At 41.4% G+C, this 21,069-nt stretch overlaps 1 protein-coding gene across 1 annotated transcript in view; it reads right to left on the bottom strand.

Moving 5' to 3' along the window:
- gabbr2 (gamma-aminobutyric acid (GABA) B receptor, 2) overlaps positions 1 to 8,987 on the bottom strand; it is a 220,890-nt gene extending 211,903 nt beyond the window's left edge. Inside the window, exon 1 of the mRNA XM_085445503.1 lies at positions 7,905 to 8,987. Within this exon, the coding sequence (XP_085301629.1) occupies positions 7,905 to 8,219 (315 nt within the window). The 5' untranslated portion in view covers positions 8,220 to 8,987. The remainder of the gene's footprint in view (positions 1 to 7,904) is intronic.
- Positions 8,988 to 21,069: the final 12,082 nt, after the last annotated feature.

Below are 21,069 nucleotides of genomic sequence, written 5' to 3'. Positions count from 1 at the left end.
CATTTTCTTGCAATAACATGTTTTTATATTATCTTTGTTAGTGCAACAGCAGTAGCTGATCAAGTCTAGTGTGTGTGTGTGTGTGTGTGTGTGTGTGTGTATGTGCAGCCATGATAGAGAAAGCCTCCAAGACTATCTGCAAGTGTAGATGGCGATTAAGCAAGAAAGGCTATTATTCTTTGGCGTGAAGTGGCTGAAAACGTCCACCTGTATGAAGTCACTTTCTCATGGCGGGCATACTTTAGGCCAGGTCACACGACTGTGTACCCACATGCGTGCATCTCCTCCCAAGACGCAGGCAATATTTTGTTGGCTTTTTGGCCAAGAATTACACGAGCTTTAATGTAATTACAGGAGCAGAAAGGACAGACTCTCTCTGCTTATTGCTCTTTGCTGGGTCCCCTTGAGAGAGCGACAGACAGGGACATGCACAGAGTATTTGTCCAATCTCTAATGACAACAGCACACCCATTCCACGGTAATCCTTTCATTTCTGTCCACTCACGGGAGAAAGACAGGGAGGTGAATGCGATGTCTGTGAGTATGTGTGCGTACGTGAGGGGGTGGAGGATTGATGAGGAGTGAGAGAAGCGGACAGTGATGGAGTGAGGGGATGGAAAATTTGCAGGACTGAGGCATAATAACAGCTGACAAGGGCGATATTGGGCAGAACACAAGTCATTATTTAAAAAGGTCATCTGCAGTAGTAGGACCTTGGTCACGGTCTGCTTTTTGGGGGGGTTAAAGACGAAATAATTACAAGAGAAGGAATTTTATGTGTGTCACCCTTGCATACATACGAGGCCGTTTAGTGATGGAAATTCTCCAGACGTGCCGCAGCAAGAAACCTCTCTTGGGGTTGGTAACCATAAGCACGCAAACACATATTTTCCTGGTCCTCTTTAGAGGTCTTGTTTGCAGAAAACAGGATCAATAAATAGATTAGAACATCTTAAGTATTATTTGGAAACCTAAAAAGTGCAGAAACCATCGTGCGCACGCCACATTTGGGAGCTAAGAGTGACTTTTTAAACAGTTTGCAGTACAGTAGCAGATAAACATTTGCTGTGCTAATTGCCTGCGCAAATGGCTTGGCTGGTGATCAGTGGCAACTTTATAGATGCACCAGCAGAGGCAGCCAGACAGACTGACGTAGTGTTGTGCTCAACATGGCAGCAGCCATCTTGTCAGTGTTTTCAGCAGCACTGAATAAAGATGAGAGATTTTCATCCATTTCCCAGCTTTTTAAACTTGTATTTTTTCTCCCGTTTAGCCGCCTCACGCTATATCTCCCTTAACTCGTCCTCCTCAAGTCACTATTTTCTGCCTCTCCCACCTCCCCATTGATCCTCCCACCCATTTTCTACCTCCTGGGTGTCCGTCATTCAGCTGTACGGTTTGTACTGAAATTGTTTGTTTAATGTTAATGGCAACCAGATGCCTGGTTTGCCACCTTTTGGAGTCATTGTGCATCTCAATGACAGTAGAGTCATTGAAGAAAGAAAGAAAAAGATGAGTAAGGGGGGCATGCCAACAGATGTCTCATCATAGCATCTGCTGCGAAAGCACAATAGGAAGGCATAAAGAAAGGAAGATTAAAATTTGACAATGACAAATTAATTTGAAAACTAATTGATTATCACGAGCTGAATTCATTAACGCTTTTACTACACCACCGCTCCGACTGGCTGTAATTAAGATGCAGTGAAGTCAGAGCGACGTATGCAGATTTAGATGCTGGATTCATTGTTTAAGGTGACACACAATGCTAGAGTATATTTAGATATAGCGACAGATCATTATTGGGGTTTAGTGTTTTTGGTAAAGACGGTTACCCAAGTGCTTGCACTGATATATACTCGCATATGCCCATTTATGGAACACCAAAATGATTGCACACACTACAGCACAGTCCACTGACTACAACATCAACAATCTTGGACTAAAAATAGGCTACTTGGCTCTATATGTTCTATTTCAGTGTGCTAATAAAGATCTAAATTAACAAGAATATACTTTTAACAATGTGATGCCTGATGCCTTTAACAGCAGCAGTTTTGCTGTGTTCTATTTCAGTGGAAGGCTCCAGTGTAATTGCCTGATTTTAACAATATCAGCGCGGGGTGATTCAGTCCATCACCATTCGGTCAATCACGTTCACCAACCACAGAGATATACATAAGTACCTCCACCCACACATCCAGTGCACAGACTATTTCCCATCCTTTCCCCAACCTCCAGCAGCACTCAAGTGCAAACACACATTCTGATTGCTTTGCAAGCAACCAACAGGACTTGCTTAGAGTGCTTTTACAATGGAATTACGCCGCTGCCTCTCACGTGATTAGCCTGATTGGGTCAGCGCATCGGGCATAAAAGCAGCATGAAAGCGCAGACAATATATACAAGACCGTGCAAGCTCTCTTACGCCATCAAATTAGCAACACACAAGCGCAAACAATAAGAATCCGTCAAACATGCTTTAATCTGCACTAGGCAAATGCAAGCTGCGGGCTCTAATTTGTTTTTGCCACACTTGAACTCGCTCATTGAATTTTAGTGGTCAAAACACCAGCAATGTCAAATACAGCATTGTGCAATTAAGACATTAGAAAGGAGGTCTGTGTGAAGCAATGTACCAGATAAAAGAAGAAGTCAAACAGGGCTTTTTTTCTCTTTGTAAGCTTTGGAATAACATCTGGGAGAAGCAGAAAAGTGTGGTCAAAAGGTCAGGTCCATTGTGATTAAAAAGTGTTGGTGTATAAGAGATGGGCACAGGGAACAAGTAGTTCTGAAAGTTCTGGAGTGTGGATGCTCAAAAAAAAGGCATTTTTTATTGTCTTTCATGCAAACTTTGCATCCTTTGACAAATATTTACATTAATCATTCAGTGTATTTAAGATGCATGGTACAAAAGATTTTTTAAATGATTTTCCAAGGCTTTTCCTGGCTCACAGTAGGTCCTTAGGGGGTAATAACATGGTAGTAAGCATGATTCTAGGGATAACAGACAATGAGCGTGCTATCTTTCTTTGACAGAAATCATTCCATTTTCTTATTATTTCCAACCATTTGATAGTAAAAAAATACAACAGGGAGGAGACTTAAATCTGTCAAGGAAAAGCCCAAATTGACGTTGCATAACTCGGTCTGATGAACCCGCGGGTCCATTTTCCTTTTTCCGGAGATGAACAACACTTCATGTCTAACTGCTCAAGTGACTACAATATCCTGACCTCAGGCAGTGCTGCAGGGGTGCCAATCGACAACAGCCGTGACCATATGTAGGCGTGAATGCGCTGCATGCCTGTTTGTGTGTTTCATTTATGCGAAATATTCTGTGTGTACTTGTGTGTCACAATATCTGTTGTAAAGCCAGCTTCGGGGCGCGTAAAGAGCCTTTCATCAAGAAAGTTCACATTTGCTATTTGTCTCGCTCAAGCCCTCCAGGCCACTGGCAGGCTGACTCAGACAAAGGTCAGCAATTAATGCTCAGATTTGGCATATTTATTAAACTGTGACCCATGCTTCTTTCATTTTGTTAAATCACAGTGTGAAAACATTCAAATAAAGAAAACACTGTGATCAATTTCTGAGGGGATATACGTAACACAAGATCTTTGGAGCCTGTTACGGATCTATTATACATACCTCATTACATGCAGTAATTGCTTTCTCTCTTTTTTTCTTTTTTCTTTTTTTTCCCAAATAGCCATTAAAGTACTTGCCTGACAGAAACAATGCAAACAGCATTACATTAGGATCCAATATGAATTAAGAGGCTGGCCATTTCCTCTTCCTGCACAGAAGATGATATAATCCTATTTCGGGATCTCCATCTAACAGCCCTACGCATCTCTTTCCCTCTCGCCTCACTCTCTGATTCTCCCCTGAGATCCTGTTCGTTCTATGAGAAGGGCCGCTGCGCATTGATCCCCACTATCTGTGTCGGGTCAGTGAATACAACCACACTCAGCACTTTCTATATGCCCAGAGAGCGCCAGAACTGCCACATGCTGCTTTTCCCTGCTCACGCTGAACATTCACCCTCTCCCAGGAATGGTGACAGGCAATCTTTGCTGACCCTCCCAGGTCACCACTTTGGCACTAAATGCTGCAGGTGTCACACATTTAAATAACACATGGCATACATCAGACCCCTTTTGAAAATACAAGACTTTTAAAGGTGGAACTTCATTTGTATGTGTAAGGTTATTATACAAAGAATCTTAAAGCTGAGTTCAGCGTGTGAAACAGTAAGTTGGATGGTACTCTAAGAGGCTCTCCCCCCAAATAACTACAAAAATAAATGGCCAACAAAACAAACAAAGAGCTGTTGCTAAAACAAATTTTCCTCAACCCCACCAAGAGTATCAGCATTGAACCAACTCGCTTTGACTCAAGACCTATGCTTAGCAGAACAGTAACCTCCATTATGAAAATGGCTTTTCACTGAAAACGTAACTTCTTGTGACAAAATGACAGAATGCCTTACACACACTAAGCGGGGGGTGGGGGTGCTCAGCATCCCGTGGACAAGACTACTGTACTGTGGTTTCGGGCTCGCCATCACAAGCTTAAATGTGACATGTCGCATTTAGCCCTCTGAGAAGAAAAGGGGAAGCGGCTTATACTGCAGCTGTGTGCGGCGTCTCTAAACATAGGTCACTTCTAGCAGAACAGAAATAGCTGTATACTGTACGCGGTGCACTGGACACGGTCAAGATGCGCATCTCAAACTGCAACAAACTCGTTGTCGTTGTGTTTCTACTGATGAGTTCACTCTTCGCTGTAAGAATATAGGTATCAAAGTCCAGCGATTACCCTAGAGTTCTAAGTGTGTATGAATGAATTATTTCAAATTCACAACGCTTCACTTAGAATTTTCACGGTATTAACCTTTGCCTTGTTGATTTTATAGCTTTTTGTCTCATACGATTCAAGCTGAATAAAAGTTGTCACTGCAATTCAAAAACTTTCCATCACCGTTCTGCTAAAATGGGATATTTCCCTGAGTGGCCCCTCTCAAGGGCCTGTCACTCATCCTATAAGCCGGTGAACTAGCGTAGCTTAGCCTAGAACCCTTTCATTGCCCAAAGTCTCCCTTCCATCCTCTTCCAGTGCCTCCTGTCCTCTCCAAAGCTTTGATCCTCTAAGCCTGCAGAGTTACAGTATCAGTCCATGGTTACACTAAAAATCCACACTCACACATCTAGCTGCAGTAAAGGACCAACTCCTGCTCCACCGCTAAGCCTTCTAGTTGATATAATCCATCCTGCTTCTTTTCTACCTCAAATGCTCTGTTTTTTTGTTTTTTTTAAGTAAGGCTGTATTTTCATGTGAAATTGTCTCAGCCTGCTGAATTGTCTGTGCTGCTGAAACATCTCAAGAGTTGGTTGTCAGTCTGATCAGACTAATTTGAAACCACCAAGGCAGAATATCTGCTCTACTTCCATTAGCTGCCTCTTCAATCCACCAAACACTAGCTCACCAGCCTCAACTCTGCGGCCTTTTACTGCAGGACAGCTCCTGAGTGCCTCACTGTCATCTACACCACCACCACCCAGCCCCACACTGCACAAGGATGGACCAGGCCTGCTCAGTTAACCCATGGCTCCACTGACAGGGGATAAAGGGATAAAGAGCCTGTGCTCGGGGACTGATTACTTACATCTGCAGGGCTAAATCCCAGTGCCCACACAAACATAGACACATGTGTACAAGCACAACGCAGGCACACACTTGGCCTGCTGCTAGCTGCAACAAACGCACTCATGCATGTATTATTTTCTGACAAGCATGTGCTTGGTGGAAAGTTGGGTCCATCCCTTTGTTTGTGAGTGTGTGTTTAGGTCATTCGTTTGTGTGTAAGTTAAAAATGATATTGCAAGAAATGTACAATGAAAACGCATATATAGGCAATAGCACAACCATCACGGATGTCACATTATTGGTCCTATAAGTGAGTCAGCGGGTGAAAGCAATATAATCAGCACTACAGTGATATCCCCCTCCCAGGCAAAGGTCTTCTCTAGCTGTACATGCTTATTATTGTTCAGACACAAACAAGTGTTCACAAACAATAATAGCATCTTATATCTTCAGATGTTAGTGGAATCATATTTTCCCCAAAGTCTCAGTTTCTTTATTTTCTGCAAACATACAATAAGAATATTCAGTAGCGGTGATATGCTTCAATTTGCACTTGGCCTCTTGTTTACTTTAACCACAGCGTCCTGAGCCACATGATTCCACATGTAAATATACTATAAGCTATTTGGAGGACATTCTTTTTCTCTCTTTTTTAATTTTATTTTTTCCTAGTTTTTACAACCAAGGATGCCTGCAGTCTGTTAGCAGCTTAACAACGCATTTATGAGATCTGCTGTTAAAAGAATAATACAGAAGTTTCACTGCTGGCATCTAATAGTCTTACTTAGTCGTTTTCGAAAACATGACCAGAACTTGGGAGTTTCATTTGCCCCATCTGGGAAAACCACCCTGAAATGCCATTGGGTTTTTATAGAGCAATGGAGTTTAGCCTTTGGCCACAAAGTGATCAACTAAAAATGTTCTCATGCCTTCCCAGTATTAGAAAGCTGGCATCACTACCAGACATTTCCAGCAAGCATGTGTCAGGCTGGCCCACTGACCTCTTGCTTCCAGCTCATCTTTCTCTCCAGGGGAATAGAAGGAGAAAAATCATAACTCTCATAACAGCACATTAATCCCAAGGTCTGGGCACATGCGCCTCTGAGGGCTTACCCCTGTCAACAGAGATGCGCGTGCTCTTTCACATGGACACACCTGTGCCCACACGGTAAGGAAAACCTGCTGATTTCTAAGGCAGCGGGACAGGTGGCACAATAAAACAGATCTGGCTCGACCTATAAAACAGATGAATAGAGTTGCAGTTCATTCAACCTCTACTTGTCTCGCTGAAATTCATAGAAATTTGACAAACTATCAAGGAAGCAGGTTGATGGTAAATTAAACCCCTCAGCTGCACAGTGTGCGCTCAAAAGCATAGACGTTACTTAAGCCTAAAGGACCACTATACTGTTGAGTCAAATAACTGAAGTGTAAATAGATTATGGAGAACAAGCTATTGTCTACACTTTTGGCAACTTCAAGAGGACTTCAGCTGGAGTTGTTAGCGTTATCAAATAAATTGATCTTAATTTGGAGCTTGAACACTGTGATGTTCTGCTCTTTTCAAGGGTGCCAGGATTCAGGAGAAATCGTACAACCAATTACCGCCATCTTCAGGCACGAGGAGAACCAGCCCCTTTAATCGTTAGAAAGCTACACTGATTCATGACTGAAAGCCCGCTTATAAAGTGGCCACTGCAGAAACAAAGATCGGATGCTGTGATTTAAAAAAAAATTTAAAATAAAAAACGTTAAATCACTGGTTGGTGATGGCGAATAGCAGAGATTGCAGTAACCATTAAAGCATTGAAAAGTGTGCCTCTAGAGTACCCAGATAAAGCAGAGCCTTGTGATGGCACCTTGCATTTTAAATGCCCTATCAACTACCAGCGACAGCAGCTAAAATGAGGAGGACGAGGCAGACACGTACATCATGTTCGTGAGTGTGTGTGTGTGTGTGGGGGGGGGGGGGCACACCTACAGTTGACTTTTGCGCACTGAAGAAGAAAAAAACACCTTCGCCAAAAACAACGAGGCTTCGCAGATGCCAAGCATAACAGAACCCCTTTGGAGGGACACTCGGTGGAGCTCTGCGGGGCAATGCGCGCGCCATACACACGTGCACAAGCTGACTGTTCGCGCGCGCGCCCCCACATAGGCAAATACACACATACAAGCCATATACAAATGTTTCAAGCACGCCCGAGCCAGCCGGCTGCAGCTTAGTGAGCAGATTTAGTCTGCATGTTTACCTCGGTGTCGTATATTTTGGTGATGAGTGAGAACGAGTACTTCCCGGACTCCCTTATGTGTTGGATGGCCAGCTGAACCGCCGGCTCGATTCCTTGGCTGATGCTGCTCATCAGGGCCGACTCGTTCATGGGCATAAGAACCATTATGGGCAAGTTTTCCCCGTCCCTGGTGAACCAGCTGTTGTCCTGTCCGTGTTTGGTGCGGTCGTTGCACACCTTGGTTAGAGCAGGGTGAAATAGCAAAACAGAGAGGAGCAGACATCCCGTCGGGAGGAACATCTCCCAGCCGCTGCAGTCCCTCCGGGCTGGAGCCATGCTACTGTACAGGGTGACCAAATGAAATCCCACCGTGCCCTCACTGCTCGGGCATTGCAAATTCGGGCTCGTCCGGGATCCTCACGCGCCCGTCCGTCAAGGAGATATGAATTCAAAACAGAACAGACGCAAAAGCCGCAGCAGCCCCTGCAGTGGGCAAACTCGTCCCGTGGATTACGACTGCAAACTGAGAAAATATTTCTACTGTGTAACCGTGCCTCTGTGAGAATATTCCAAGGGCGCAGAGATTCGCTTTGCAGAGGGAGAGCTACTGCCTCTCGGTGTCCGTCATCCAAACGATCTCCTGTCCAAACAACCCTCTCATTCTACAACCCCCCCTTTTCACCTTTAATCTGAACCACTTGTATAAAGAACAAAAACTGTTCTGAAGGATGCCCCCCCTCCCCCCCTAAAAAAATAATTAAAAAAAAATCTGGCAATTTCGGGATACAAATTAATCACTCGTGTTGACAGTTCTTGCAGATACAAAATCAACTCCGAAGTAAATTCCCAGCCAAGAGATGCCAACTGTGGGCATCCCCACCAAATACGGCGCTCAGGCGGACAAATGTCAAGATAAGGGAGGGAGATGGGGGGAAAAGACTAAAAACAAACAAGGCTGATGCTGAAAGCTTGACCGCAGAGGTCTGGGGAGGAGATGTCGAGAGCGTCTGCGTTGACAGCCTGTGGGACTGTGAATCTCCTCTCCGATGGTGCGTCAGAGAAGCGCTGAAGCCTTTGCTGCTGCCGCTGCTGCTGCTCACCGTACGCGCAAGAGGGAGCACTGAATGTGGAGGAGGAGAGGAAACGAGAAAGGGAAGGGGAGGAGGGTGAGACGGATATACAGCAGCGTGGTGGGAAGGCTGCATAGGTTTTATGCAGGACAGACTCGTCGGAGGCCTGACAGCCGAGGGTGTTTTACTGGGCTATTACATCTAAGAGACAGGCCACATGTCAGACATGCATGGAGCAGGCCAGTTAAAACCTATGAGGTGTATGCACGTGGAGGCTCGTAGCTGTGAATTGTACTGTCACAAGTGACATCAAAAGTAATTCTTGTATTTTTAGTTACTCATTAGGAATGCCGAACCTCGTGATATGATGGCGTCAGTCTGGAAACCACTGTTAAACAAACAACACATACAGAATCTGGGATGGATGGATGGATGGATGGATGTGAGAGGAATTATTATTATTATTATTATTATTATTATTATTATTATTATTATTATTATTATTACCAACAATAATTAAAAAAATAACTACATAAATATGTAAAATACTTGGAAAACACTGCAATATATTGGAGTAACGAGGAAGTATTTCAGCACCATGGACAGCGCACGGTACGGAATAGCATTCGGCGGTAGCGTAGCTGAAGTTGTCTCTTCTTCCATTGTCACGTGTACATTAGCCCTTTACCTGTACAGCCTCAGGGCAGAGGATACGCTTTCTTATTCATGTCCAATATGTGCAAACATTACATTTCTCCGGCAGGAAAGGAAAGTGGTTCCCCCTCCCCAATAAAAAAGAAAAAAGCCAGTCGACGCAATAGCTCGCAGCACATTTCCTGGTATTGTTAAACACGCGTGGGAAGAGAAGAGAATATGCTGCCGCGGGTAACTCTTCACCACATGTGGGAAAAAATACGGAGGCCTTTCAAGTCATCAGCTTCAAACGTATCTCAAAACAAAGGCAGTTTGACCTACACAGTCACAGTATCACATCCACAGTTACAATGAACATTACATTTTAAAAAATGAAAAAAAAAAATTGGGGGGGGGGGGGGGGAGAGGAGCATATGAATGAAGCACAAATGAGAATATAATGTATTTTCCCAATGTGGCGCATGGCACGAATATTGTCTCATTGGAAAGTCAGAGGTGCGAACTGAGCTTTGCTCTACATTTGCAAAACAACGGGGATGAGGCAACAGCTTTACTTCCATGATGAGTTGTCCAAAGTGCAACACAGCTGAAAACATGCGGGTCTTTCCCATTTTAAACAATGCTGGTAATTCCGTATTTTTAATCATCCTTCCAAGGATAAGCAGATAAGCAGTAGCATTAAAATAAACCACATGAAAGCATTACATCTTTCCAAATGAACTCCCTCTGTAGGCTCAGCTGGCATCAAAAAGTGGGCAGTATGAAATAAGCTTTGCATAGAAAACACTCCTGATCATGATCTGAATCTAACGCCTTAACACAGCCAATTTCCTTCACCGTTATGGATTTAAAGCATTGAACTCTCACGGTCAATAGGCCTCTGCCATATTGACCATAGTTCTTACAACATGGGTCACTTATTACAAGTCCAACAAGCTCCAATCACATGTCACACAAAGGAAATTTGTTATAGCCCTGGAGGAATGCTGGAATCTACATCTCTCTCTTTCTGTCTTTCTGACCAGTATATGATTTGCAGGAAATGTTTACCTAAAATAAGACATCTTAATTGTGGGAACACCAATAGTAAAACACATTTTTTGTCTGAGGCTGATTACTGTTTTGACCCACCTTTTGGCCTGTGAGGTCAGACACATTTAAGCTAATCAACAACGAGCTAAAAATAGAAGAAAAACTCAAGTTGGCTCCAATTAAAGGTCAAAAGAGTACAAAACAGTCAAGAAAACGCTCAAATAAAGGAAGTGAGTTAAATCAAAAATAATAAATAATATATGCTTTGCATTCATCCACACAGCGCTATATTTTCCCTCTTCTTGATAGTTTTCCTTTTTTTCTACTCAGAAGTCCAGATGAAGAAGTAGGTCAAGTCACTGGCCCATCTGTTTGTTTTGCACAAAACAACAATCCTCCGCTCAAAACAACCGTCCAGTACTGAGATGGCTTCAAACATGAAATATGAAGTACAGTAGAAATGATGTGGACCTCAAATCCATGAGCAACGTAACTCTTTAAATCCAAGGCGAGGAAAAAGTACTTCAACTGGAAATAACATGTGCTGGAAATTTGCAAATAAAATATGGATTATATTTTAACAGTGCCTACAGACATTTTCAGGTATAATCAATCAAGACCTCTACATAGAAATTGCTACTTTTCTTTTTTCCAAATGTAGAAATGCTGTCCGGCTAATGGGGTGTCCAGCTAATGATTGCAGATTCAAATGAAAATGTACATTTCATTTCTGATTATGAATCATTCATTAAGGTTTCAATCACAGCCTTCCAATCTACCCGTCCTCACTAAGCGAGATGTCAAACCAATATATCATCACTAATGAGAACATACTCGCACGGTATGAAGGGCACGCAGTGAAATAATTATGCAGATGTTGGTACTTGAGCAATCAAAGATGAAATTTTATGACTGCGGATTCAGTGACATGTAACAGCTTGGACAACAGCTTTTGCGTAGGGTGAATGTGTTTGACTATATCAGATTTGTTTGGTTTGGGGTAATAATGCATTTAGAGATCACCAGGAAACAAAACAAAAACAAGTTTTTATGCAAATTTACAAAGTCTCTCAAATGCATCATCCAATCCACGTACACAGATATAGATGTGGCTGACATCGTCCCTGTTTAATAGAGATTAATGGGGTGGCCTGTGGACATCTCTCACCAAAACTCTGACAATATGCTACAGGATGCTCTATGAATTCTAAATGCCAGCCATTCAGAATGAGATAAATAGTTCATATGGTTGTGCTTGAGTATATCTTGAGTCAGTTTTGTATGTAAGAAAGCAGAAATCAAACAGCCTAAACTTAAGGCTGATTTACTGGACACCCAATCAGTAACTTTTTTTTTCTTATAATTCAATCACACTGAATATTTCTGCAGAGTCTGAAGTGGGGGAAGGTGGAAAGGCTACATATCCATCCATCCTGTCCCTAATTCACCATTTAACCGCAGAGGGCTGTTATGTTAATTTCTATTTGTAAGTAATAGAGGCTCAGTTTAACTTGGCATCACATTCCACATCCTTGAACATAAAAACAGCACCATGAAAAGGCTGCACTGATATGCCAGGAAGCAAAAGATAGGGCGGACCTTCATTTAGTCCAGATCAGCATCGTGGTTTCGAGTCATCCCAGATATGACAGATTTTAAAACTCCAATCCAAGGACACGGACTTTATCTCAGAATGCAAATCCACTGCATAGGGAGGGCACATTTTATTATGAATCTCTGAGATGCTTCTTTCCCTTGTTCTCGACACGCTTGCCCTGCCAGTTACAGTGGCAGCTATTTGAATAATTGGTTTCAGAATCTGCAGTCACAGTCCTGCAAATTCCATGCATACCAACAAGTTGAAGAGCGATTTTTCAGCACAGCGTGCTCCATGCAAGGCAGTAGAGAATGCATGTTTTATGAAAAGACCACAGACTATCAACTAAGAAATTTCCCTCTGGGTTCAAGAAAAAGGCATGTATCGCATTGGATTTGTTGGAAAACTTGCCACTGAAACTTCTTATGACCTTGATTTACCCACTTACTGTATATGTCATGTGTGACCATATGCTTTTTATTAGTTTCTGTAGCATACTGTTACAGTGGTGTATGTTCCTATTAAACATAGGCAAAGTTTAAAATATTTATACCAGCATATGTGCATGCAATTTATTGCTTCAAACTGCTTTAAATTCTCAACTTCAGGCAGTTTTTCGTATTGTGTAATCACAGTGGGAGTGGATATCCTTCTTTGCAGTCAAAAGGTCATCGCAGGCAAACAGTTCTGGCTCTAATCATCCCCAACTACTTCCTGTTTAAACCTTTTTGGTTGCGAGGGACAGCCAATTAATAGAAAGAAAGGGAGGAGCTAAAAAAAAAAGCTTTTTTGGACACTGAATTAATTGAGAACCTGCATCAAGGCTCACAGTAAGATAATGAAATTAGCACAATAAGTCCCTTTAAAATATCCCACAAGGATAATATTAACCATTCGTAAATATACTCATATAGGGATAGTTTAGGCCCATGGCACACCAAGTTTTCAGCAGGTTAAAGAATACATAAAAGAAGCGTATTTTAAAATGTTCAAGAAAAAAGCTTTTAGGTTCTTCATAACTGCATTAATCCAATCCAATGCAGCTGTCTTGAAATACAAGAAACTGAATTTAAACATCACACCACCATGTAGTGATCAGATTACAGACCACTAACAGCAGGACACGGCCTTGTAACCTGGGGCTAAGGGTACTGGTCTTATAGGGCTGTGTATATCCTCACTTTTAGCAGCCATTCGGCTTAGAATTGACTCAAGCTAAAGCTGGACAGAGTGATGCTGAAATAAGGTGCTTTTACTCAATGTTATAAAATACATTTTACCAACAACCTGTATCTACAGTACTGATCCAAGACAGGATGGATCCAATGGTTTCATGTTGTTTACATCAAATTTTGATGCTACCTTCTGAATGTTGCCTTGTTGTCACCAACAAGCATGCCACATTCAGAGTCACTTAGATCTCTTTCCCATTCTTCTCAATTTGAACTTCAGTAAGATGTCTTGGCCATGTCTACTTGTCTAAATGCACTGAATTGCTTTTCAGTAGCTGTTGTATAATATACCAAGAGTCCAAAGGTAGCTAGACTGAATTCATCAGACAGATTCAATTCAATCCAATTTTATTTGTATAGCACCGAATTATAACAACAGTCGCCTCATATTGTCAGGTAACCGCCCAACAATAACAGAGAGTAAACCCCAAACAATCATATAACCCTCTATGAGCAAGCACTTGGTGACAGTGGGAAGGGAAAACTCCCTTTTAATAGGAAGAACCCTCTGATAAAACCAGGGGAGGAGGGGCATCTGTTGAGACCAGCTGGGGGTGAAGGACAAAAAAGATGTTACCAGTTGGCAGTAGATCAATCTCACTGCTAGGTTTAAAACTTGATAGTAATTGTCAAGCTAATGTGACTAGCTTAACACTTAATATCAAGAATTAAAACAGCTAACCAAGCAAAGAACTAAGTAAGTAAGTTAGTAAAATTTTGCACAGTACAGTGACTATACTTTTATATATATTAAATAGATTAGAACTGCTAAATTTAGTTCTAATATATCCTTATTTGTTAGGTAGCATTATCATTAAAGACTTTGATTCAGCTGAAACATAAATCAGCCCGTAGATATCAAGGTAGAGAAAACTACTAAACACCGAAAGTAACTGGGGCGTACAGTTAGGGCTTTGCTCCATTACACATGAGCAGGTTTCCTCTGTTTGTCAGCAAACCAGGATAATTTTGTGTAATAGTTTAGTATTTTTACTGTGTGAGTATTATTTTTACTATAATGTATTATAGTTGATAATTTTAAGTATGTCTGTGAAGGTTCTCAGTCATCCAGGTCATCGTAGTCAAAGAAGCTTGCAAAGAAAAGCGTCTGGACTTCTTTAAGTTGCTTGAAGACGTTTCACCTCTCATCCGAGAAGCTTCTTCAGTTCTAAGGTCAAATGGTGGAGAGTCCCAGATATAAACCTAGTGGGAGTAACCCCCCACAGAGGGACAAAAGGACCCCCTGATGATCCTCTAATCGCCTGAGCCAAGGTGTGAAACTGGGTGTGGGTCCCAATCAGCCAGGGTTTCCCGAAACCCTTTGAATAATTTTAAGTACTATCACAGGATCCAGTGTCACTACAGGCGTTTGTTTGGTTTAAGTCAACTTGGGAAATAAGTAACATTTTGCCAGAATTGGAATATTATCACATTCTGCAGACATAAAACAAATATATAGCATTTTATTCAGCAGCAACTGTTGTCTGTGTCCTACAGGGGTTTTCAGTGTGGCTGCTATTTATCTTCAACAAGAAAAACAGATGCTTAGATATGTGGCCAGCAGGGGTGTTGGAAATTAGAGAATTCTATCAAAAATAAATACCAGGGAAATCACTTAGAAATTGCTTGGAAATTCAGCAAATTATAATGATTTTAATTGTGAGCGGAACTCCTACCTACAAAAACACTATTAGGAGACGTAGCTACCCTGTAACAATATGGCAACTGCATGATTCAACTGGGAGGTAATGAAGCTGACAAAATGCAGTCTGGTTTCAACTTGTGCTACTGAACAGTAGGCAATAAGAACAATGTCTCACAACCCTTTGTTTTAGAGGTTCATCACTGCAAAGTATAGGAGTTTAGGAATGGCAGGCAGTGGACCAAACCACTGTGAAGCACATGAGGGGGAGTCCACTTTTTCCAAACTTCAGAATGTATTGTTTTGCGCATATAATCACCATCACAGCTGAGAGTACACATATTATATTATTTAATGTTATATGGTTATCTCTATAATCATGCATAGAGGAGGACAGAATTGTTTTCCCAGAAAATAAGGGGATTCTCATCCACTTGCCCACCTTGTAATGGTTGAATTGATATGGCAACACATTTTTTTCCTTCAGCCCAGGCACCTGGTAGCTTGAATGTAATAATTACAGCAAAAGTGTCAAAACATGACATGCAGTGTGGCCAATTTCTTGAACAAACACCACTATAGAAAATAAAGCCTGTAGGATTTTGCAGGCCCATTGTCTCCAAATGGCCCCAAAAAATACACTGTGTGTTTCTGATTTAAAGGTTGCTCTCTGCTGTGCACCCTGGAGAGATAATCTTGAATGGGCAGGCTACATTTGTCCTGGTCAAAGGGGTTATCGCAGCCTTTCTTATTCCACTCTGAAATTAAATCAAGAGTATGAGAAGAGACTGCATAAAGTAGGCCACTGCCTTCAAAGGAGCTTCAGTTGCAGCTGTGCTGTGGGAGGACACTATTTTGATTACTGTCAAGTCCTAGTAATAGCAAGAACCGTGTCTTACATAATCACACTTACAATGAATCTTTCTAACGTCATCTACAGCATAGGAGCTCCAAGAGCAAAGATGATCATTTTAACAGCAATTCCACATGCCTGAAGGTTGAACGTATCGCAAGTAAATGTGACTGTGTATACAAAGCAAATATGCAGATCGTATTTTCATCAAAATATTGCGTTTGGTGTAACGGTGAACCATGGATTTGCAAAAAGTGTGTATGATAGCTGCAAAGGTTCTTCTTGAAGGGAAAACAAGGAAATTATCTGCTTTTGGACAAAGAAAACAGACAGAAGCTGGATCCACAAAATAAGATATCATCGTTTCAGTATATGTGTATGCTAATGAGTGTACTTCATACTTACTATAGCAACATGTGGCAGCAGTATTATCATACCACATTTGGAATGAAATCAATAATACATAGGCTAGTGAAAGGCTACCACACCCACTGTCCACTGCCCTCTTATCTCTGATTGATTGATCTCTTCCGTCATGCAGAATTCTCTGAAAGCATAATCTGCAAACTATTAATTATATATACAAGCAATGAATTTTCTGTTCAAAGATTTTCAGATATAGGAGAACCCAGTTTTATCATACAGTTTCTAAGCAAATGTTCATAAATTCTTAGGCACGACTAGCAAAGATAAAACCAGTCTGTGGAATGGAGCATAACCTCAAGTTTAAAAAGATCCAGGCTAAAGTTGGACGTGACAATATGTCAATGTGTCGTCTCTGTTTTAGTGGTCGGATGTCAGATCGTCAGCTCGATAATTAGGGCCCAGGGTGACCAGAGAGCACAGTGAACGAGCTCACAAGAAAGCCAGAGTCACGCTTTTGCACATTAGCCCCAAACTATTAATAGAAACTGTCATTCTAATTAGTGGGTATGAAGAGATCCAAACACACAAAGGCAAGCAAAAAGAATACATATATATATATATATATATATATATATATATATATATATATGATGAACACACTCACATTCATCGCAAGCATAATATTCTTCACCAAACAAATTCTGAGTAGGAAGTGTACTGTAGGAGAGTGAAAGGGCGATAAGGAGAAGAGCAAAGAGAGAGCAGAGAGTTCAAAAGGAGGAATCGAGGGGGAAATGAGAGAGAGTTGGAGAATAAGTTGCAGACAAAAGAGGCACAGGAAAAGAAATCAAGGCATTTCTCTGGGTCAAGTTAATGACAGATGCTGATGCGTGAGCATGTGCCGCCCTGCAGCGCACATGCTCAGAGATAGAAGGGGTGTGCGGCAGATTTCTAAGACCTAACACCTCGACTCACCCCACCAGCATTAATTATACACAACCATCTTTCCATCCAGCAAGACAAAGAGGTGCGTGCTCTAAAGGGGTTAAAACCCACTGGATGATTTATGTGTGGGCTGATCGGCGTGGCTCTCTGTGATAAAGATGTAGTGAATGAAGAGCACTTGGGGAAATTGTATTAATGGACACAAGACATGCCCCAACGCCTCTGAGAACCAGCACGTATATTGATCACTGATTGCTTGTGGATTGCTTCCTGATGATTTCATCCTAATGGCTCCGTAATGTTTTTTTGTCTCTAGAAATCCATTACAGTCTCTGTGATCAGCTACTTTACAAACAAAGGCCTTAGAGAGGATGGATTAAAAACAAGATGCCACACTTGTGAACTTTTTCTAAAATACAGTTTTGATTTGATTTTATGGCTACAAAGTAAATTAAGTAAAATTTCAGTAGATGAAATGCCCTTTGAACTTGACATTTGAATCATCCCTAACTAACCCTGTCCAATCCTGTAAAGGTTTAAAAGTTCCACAAATCTATTAAATAAAAATAATAACCATAAAGTATTAGAAATATTTATATCACATCAATGACCAACCCTCCTACTACTGTGTGCCCATATTTACTGTGCAAACAGCAACAGGATGAACAGCAGAAGAAGGACCGTTTGTGCTTAAGTCAGCCATTATTACTCATGTGATGCACAACCTTTTCAACTATATGATCAAAATTACAAGAAATACAAGTTTATACTGTAAATAGCGGCAACGGGGTGGACAGGTTATGCTTTAATACATCTGTGAATCATTCTGAAACAGAAAAAAATAGCATTTGTTGTGTGTTGTGAATTTAAAAATGTCAAACGTGGGGGATTTTTATGATTTATATCAGCAACTGAGAAAAGATGAATTTAGGCTATTGTGCTAATAAATTAATAAATTAGTGATTATTGCAAAATAAATAATTTTATAATTGTATGATTGATTTTTCCATGCTAGAGGGGGGTTAAACTGAGTAATGATCATATGGTCAGTTCTGTCATCAGGAATACTAGGAATGATCAACATAATCAAACCAAACATGTTCAATTCAATTCAATTCAATTTTATGTATATAGCGCCAAATCACAACAAAAGTCGCCTCAAGGCGCTTCATAGATACAGAGAAAAACCCAACAATCATATGACCCCCTATGAGCAAGCACTTTGGCGACAGTGGGAAGGAAAAACTCCCTTTTAACAGGAAGAAACCTCCAGCAGAACCAGGCTCAGGGAGGAGCGGCCATCTGCTGCGACCGGTTGGGGTGAGAGAAGGAAGACAGGATAAAAGACATGCTGTGGAAGAGAGACAGAGGTTAATAACAGATATGATTCAATGCAGAGAGGTCTATTAATACATAGTGAGTGAGAAAGGTGACTGGAAAGGAAAAACTCAATGCATCATGGGAATCCCCCGGCAGCCTACGTCTATTGCAGCATAACTAAGGGAGGATTCAGGGTCACCTGGTCCAGCCCTAACTATATGCTTTAGCAAAAAGGAAAGTTTTAAGTCTAATCTTAAAAGCAGAGATAGTGTCTGTCTCCCGAATCCAAACTGGAAGCTGGTTCCACAGAAGAGGGGCCTGAAAACTGAAGGCTCTGACTCCCATTTTACTTTTAAATACTCTAGGAACAACAAGTAGGCCTGCAGAGCGAGACCGAAGTGCTCTAATAGGGTGATATGGTACTACAAGGTCATTAAGATAAGATGGGGCCTGATTATTTAAGACCTTGTATGTGAGGAGCAGGATTTTGAATTCAATTCTGGATTTAACAGGAAGCCAATGAAGGGAAGCCAAAACAGGAGAAATATGCTCTCTCTTTCTAGTCCCTGTCAGCACTCTTGCTGCAGCATTTTGGATTAGCTGAAGGCTTTTCAGTGAGTTTTTTGGACATCCTGATAATAATGAATTACAGTAGTCCAGCCTGGAAGTAATAAAAGCATGAACTAGTTTTTCAGCGTCACTCTGAGATGCTGGATGGCTTTCTTACGAGCTCGTTCACTGTGCTCTCTGGTCACCCCGGGCCCTAATTATCGAGCTGACGATCTGTTCACCAGTTCAGATTTATAGAAAACTTCTGGGCAGCCATGTTGCCGACATTCCACTTGTTTGCACACTGTATCTGCTGTTCATCTCTTTAAACCACAGTAGCATTCCTAAACTAAATGCTCTGAATGATCTGAGATATTAAACGCTGGATGGCACAGACTGTAATAGTTACTGGCCCTGATGCATCAACCACACACACACATCTAAACATCTGAGCTCCTCACTAATGAAGTTAGGCCAATATTGTAAAAACCTTGGTGTCTTTGACAACCACCTCAGCTTTTATAAGCATGTCACTTATCTCACCCATGTTATTTTAGTAAGTTAAGCTCAGCTTCATCAAAAATAAATCCGGAGACATTGATACATGTTTTTATCTCTGGATTAAACTGCTACAAGTCACTATACACTTGCCTGAGCCAAAAAAGTTAATACAAACTGTACCTGATCCACTCTTATTTTAGCTTCTCTTCAGTGGCTACCCGTTCATTTTAGACCTGATTTAAAGATTCTAGAGCTCATACCAAACTGTATTTCACATACACCCATGGTCATGACCTGAGGTCTTCAGCCAAGGCTCTGCTGGTCATCCCACACCAGGCTTTTTCTGAACTACTAGTCTGAGGAGATGAGATCAACAAGCTCAAGCTAGTCCTCTAAATCCCTCATAAAGACATATTTTCATAGGCTTTCTCTGTGCTGGTTTTGAGTTATTACTACATCATCCTTTGTAACTGTTCAATCACCTTCTCCAAGTGATAATTTTTAATTTATTTTATATTTGCCTTGAATTAAAAAAAATTGTTCTTCACTTTTAATCTCCATGTGCTGCCAGTACTCCTGTATACGGTGAACATTTTAGGACATCGTCAGGTCTCAAGAAAAAAGTTGTCAGGTATCAGACAAAAAAATGTCAGGTCTCAGTTCTCAAGAAAAAAGTTGTCAGGTATCAGAACACAAGGTACCAGAGAGAAAATCTTCCTGCAGGTGGTGGTGTTGTCATGTCCCACCCAGTGTTGCCAACTTAGCGACTTTGTTGCTATATTTAGCGAGTTTTCAGACCACCTTAGCGACTTTTTTTCTGAAACGTGACTAGCAACAAATCTGGCGACTTTTTCTGGCGTTATTAGAGACTTATTTATGACGACTTTTTGACATGAAAGCTCGTATCGCTCTTACTCTCAATAAGCAGCGGGTGCTGCGGTGGGCACCTCGCCCGTGCCAAAGCGCTCACAGGCGGAGGATAGCCCTCCCCCAGCTGCTATCAGGGCAGGGCTCCTGCACTGACTGTAACGCAGTCAGTTCTTTTACTGTTATGTTGTTTTGTGGACCACAAAGTTTAAAACTACACACACACAATAACTCCACCAGAGTGCCTGTTTCGGGTCACTTTTGCCGGTCCAAGCTCGGATAAAGGAGCAGGGTTGGAATTGTGACATTAAAAAAACAATAATTGCTAAAAGAAATTTAATTTGTAGTTCTAAATAAATTCTAAATGCATTTAAGACGTTTTTTACTGACTTTATGTCTCTACCGCGATGTTATTTCTCTCTCCAACAGCGTAGGTTACAATTATATTAGCATGAACAATTATGCAAATTAGGAAATGACATCATTTAGCGACTTCTAGTGACTTTTAGGTCAACCAATAGCGATTTTTCTTACTGAGGAGTTGGCAACACTGGTCCC

This window comes from Copadichromis virginalis, linkage group LG22 (assembly GCF_057382275.1).
Source record: "Copadichromis virginalis isolate Kocher_CV1m ecotype Utaka linkage group LG22, C_Virginalis_male_GT1.1, whole genome shotgun sequence".
NCBI lineage: Eukaryota > Metazoa > Chordata > Actinopteri > Cichliformes > Cichlidae > Copadichromis > Copadichromis virginalis.
This window is presented reverse-complemented; position numbering and strand designations above follow the sequence as displayed.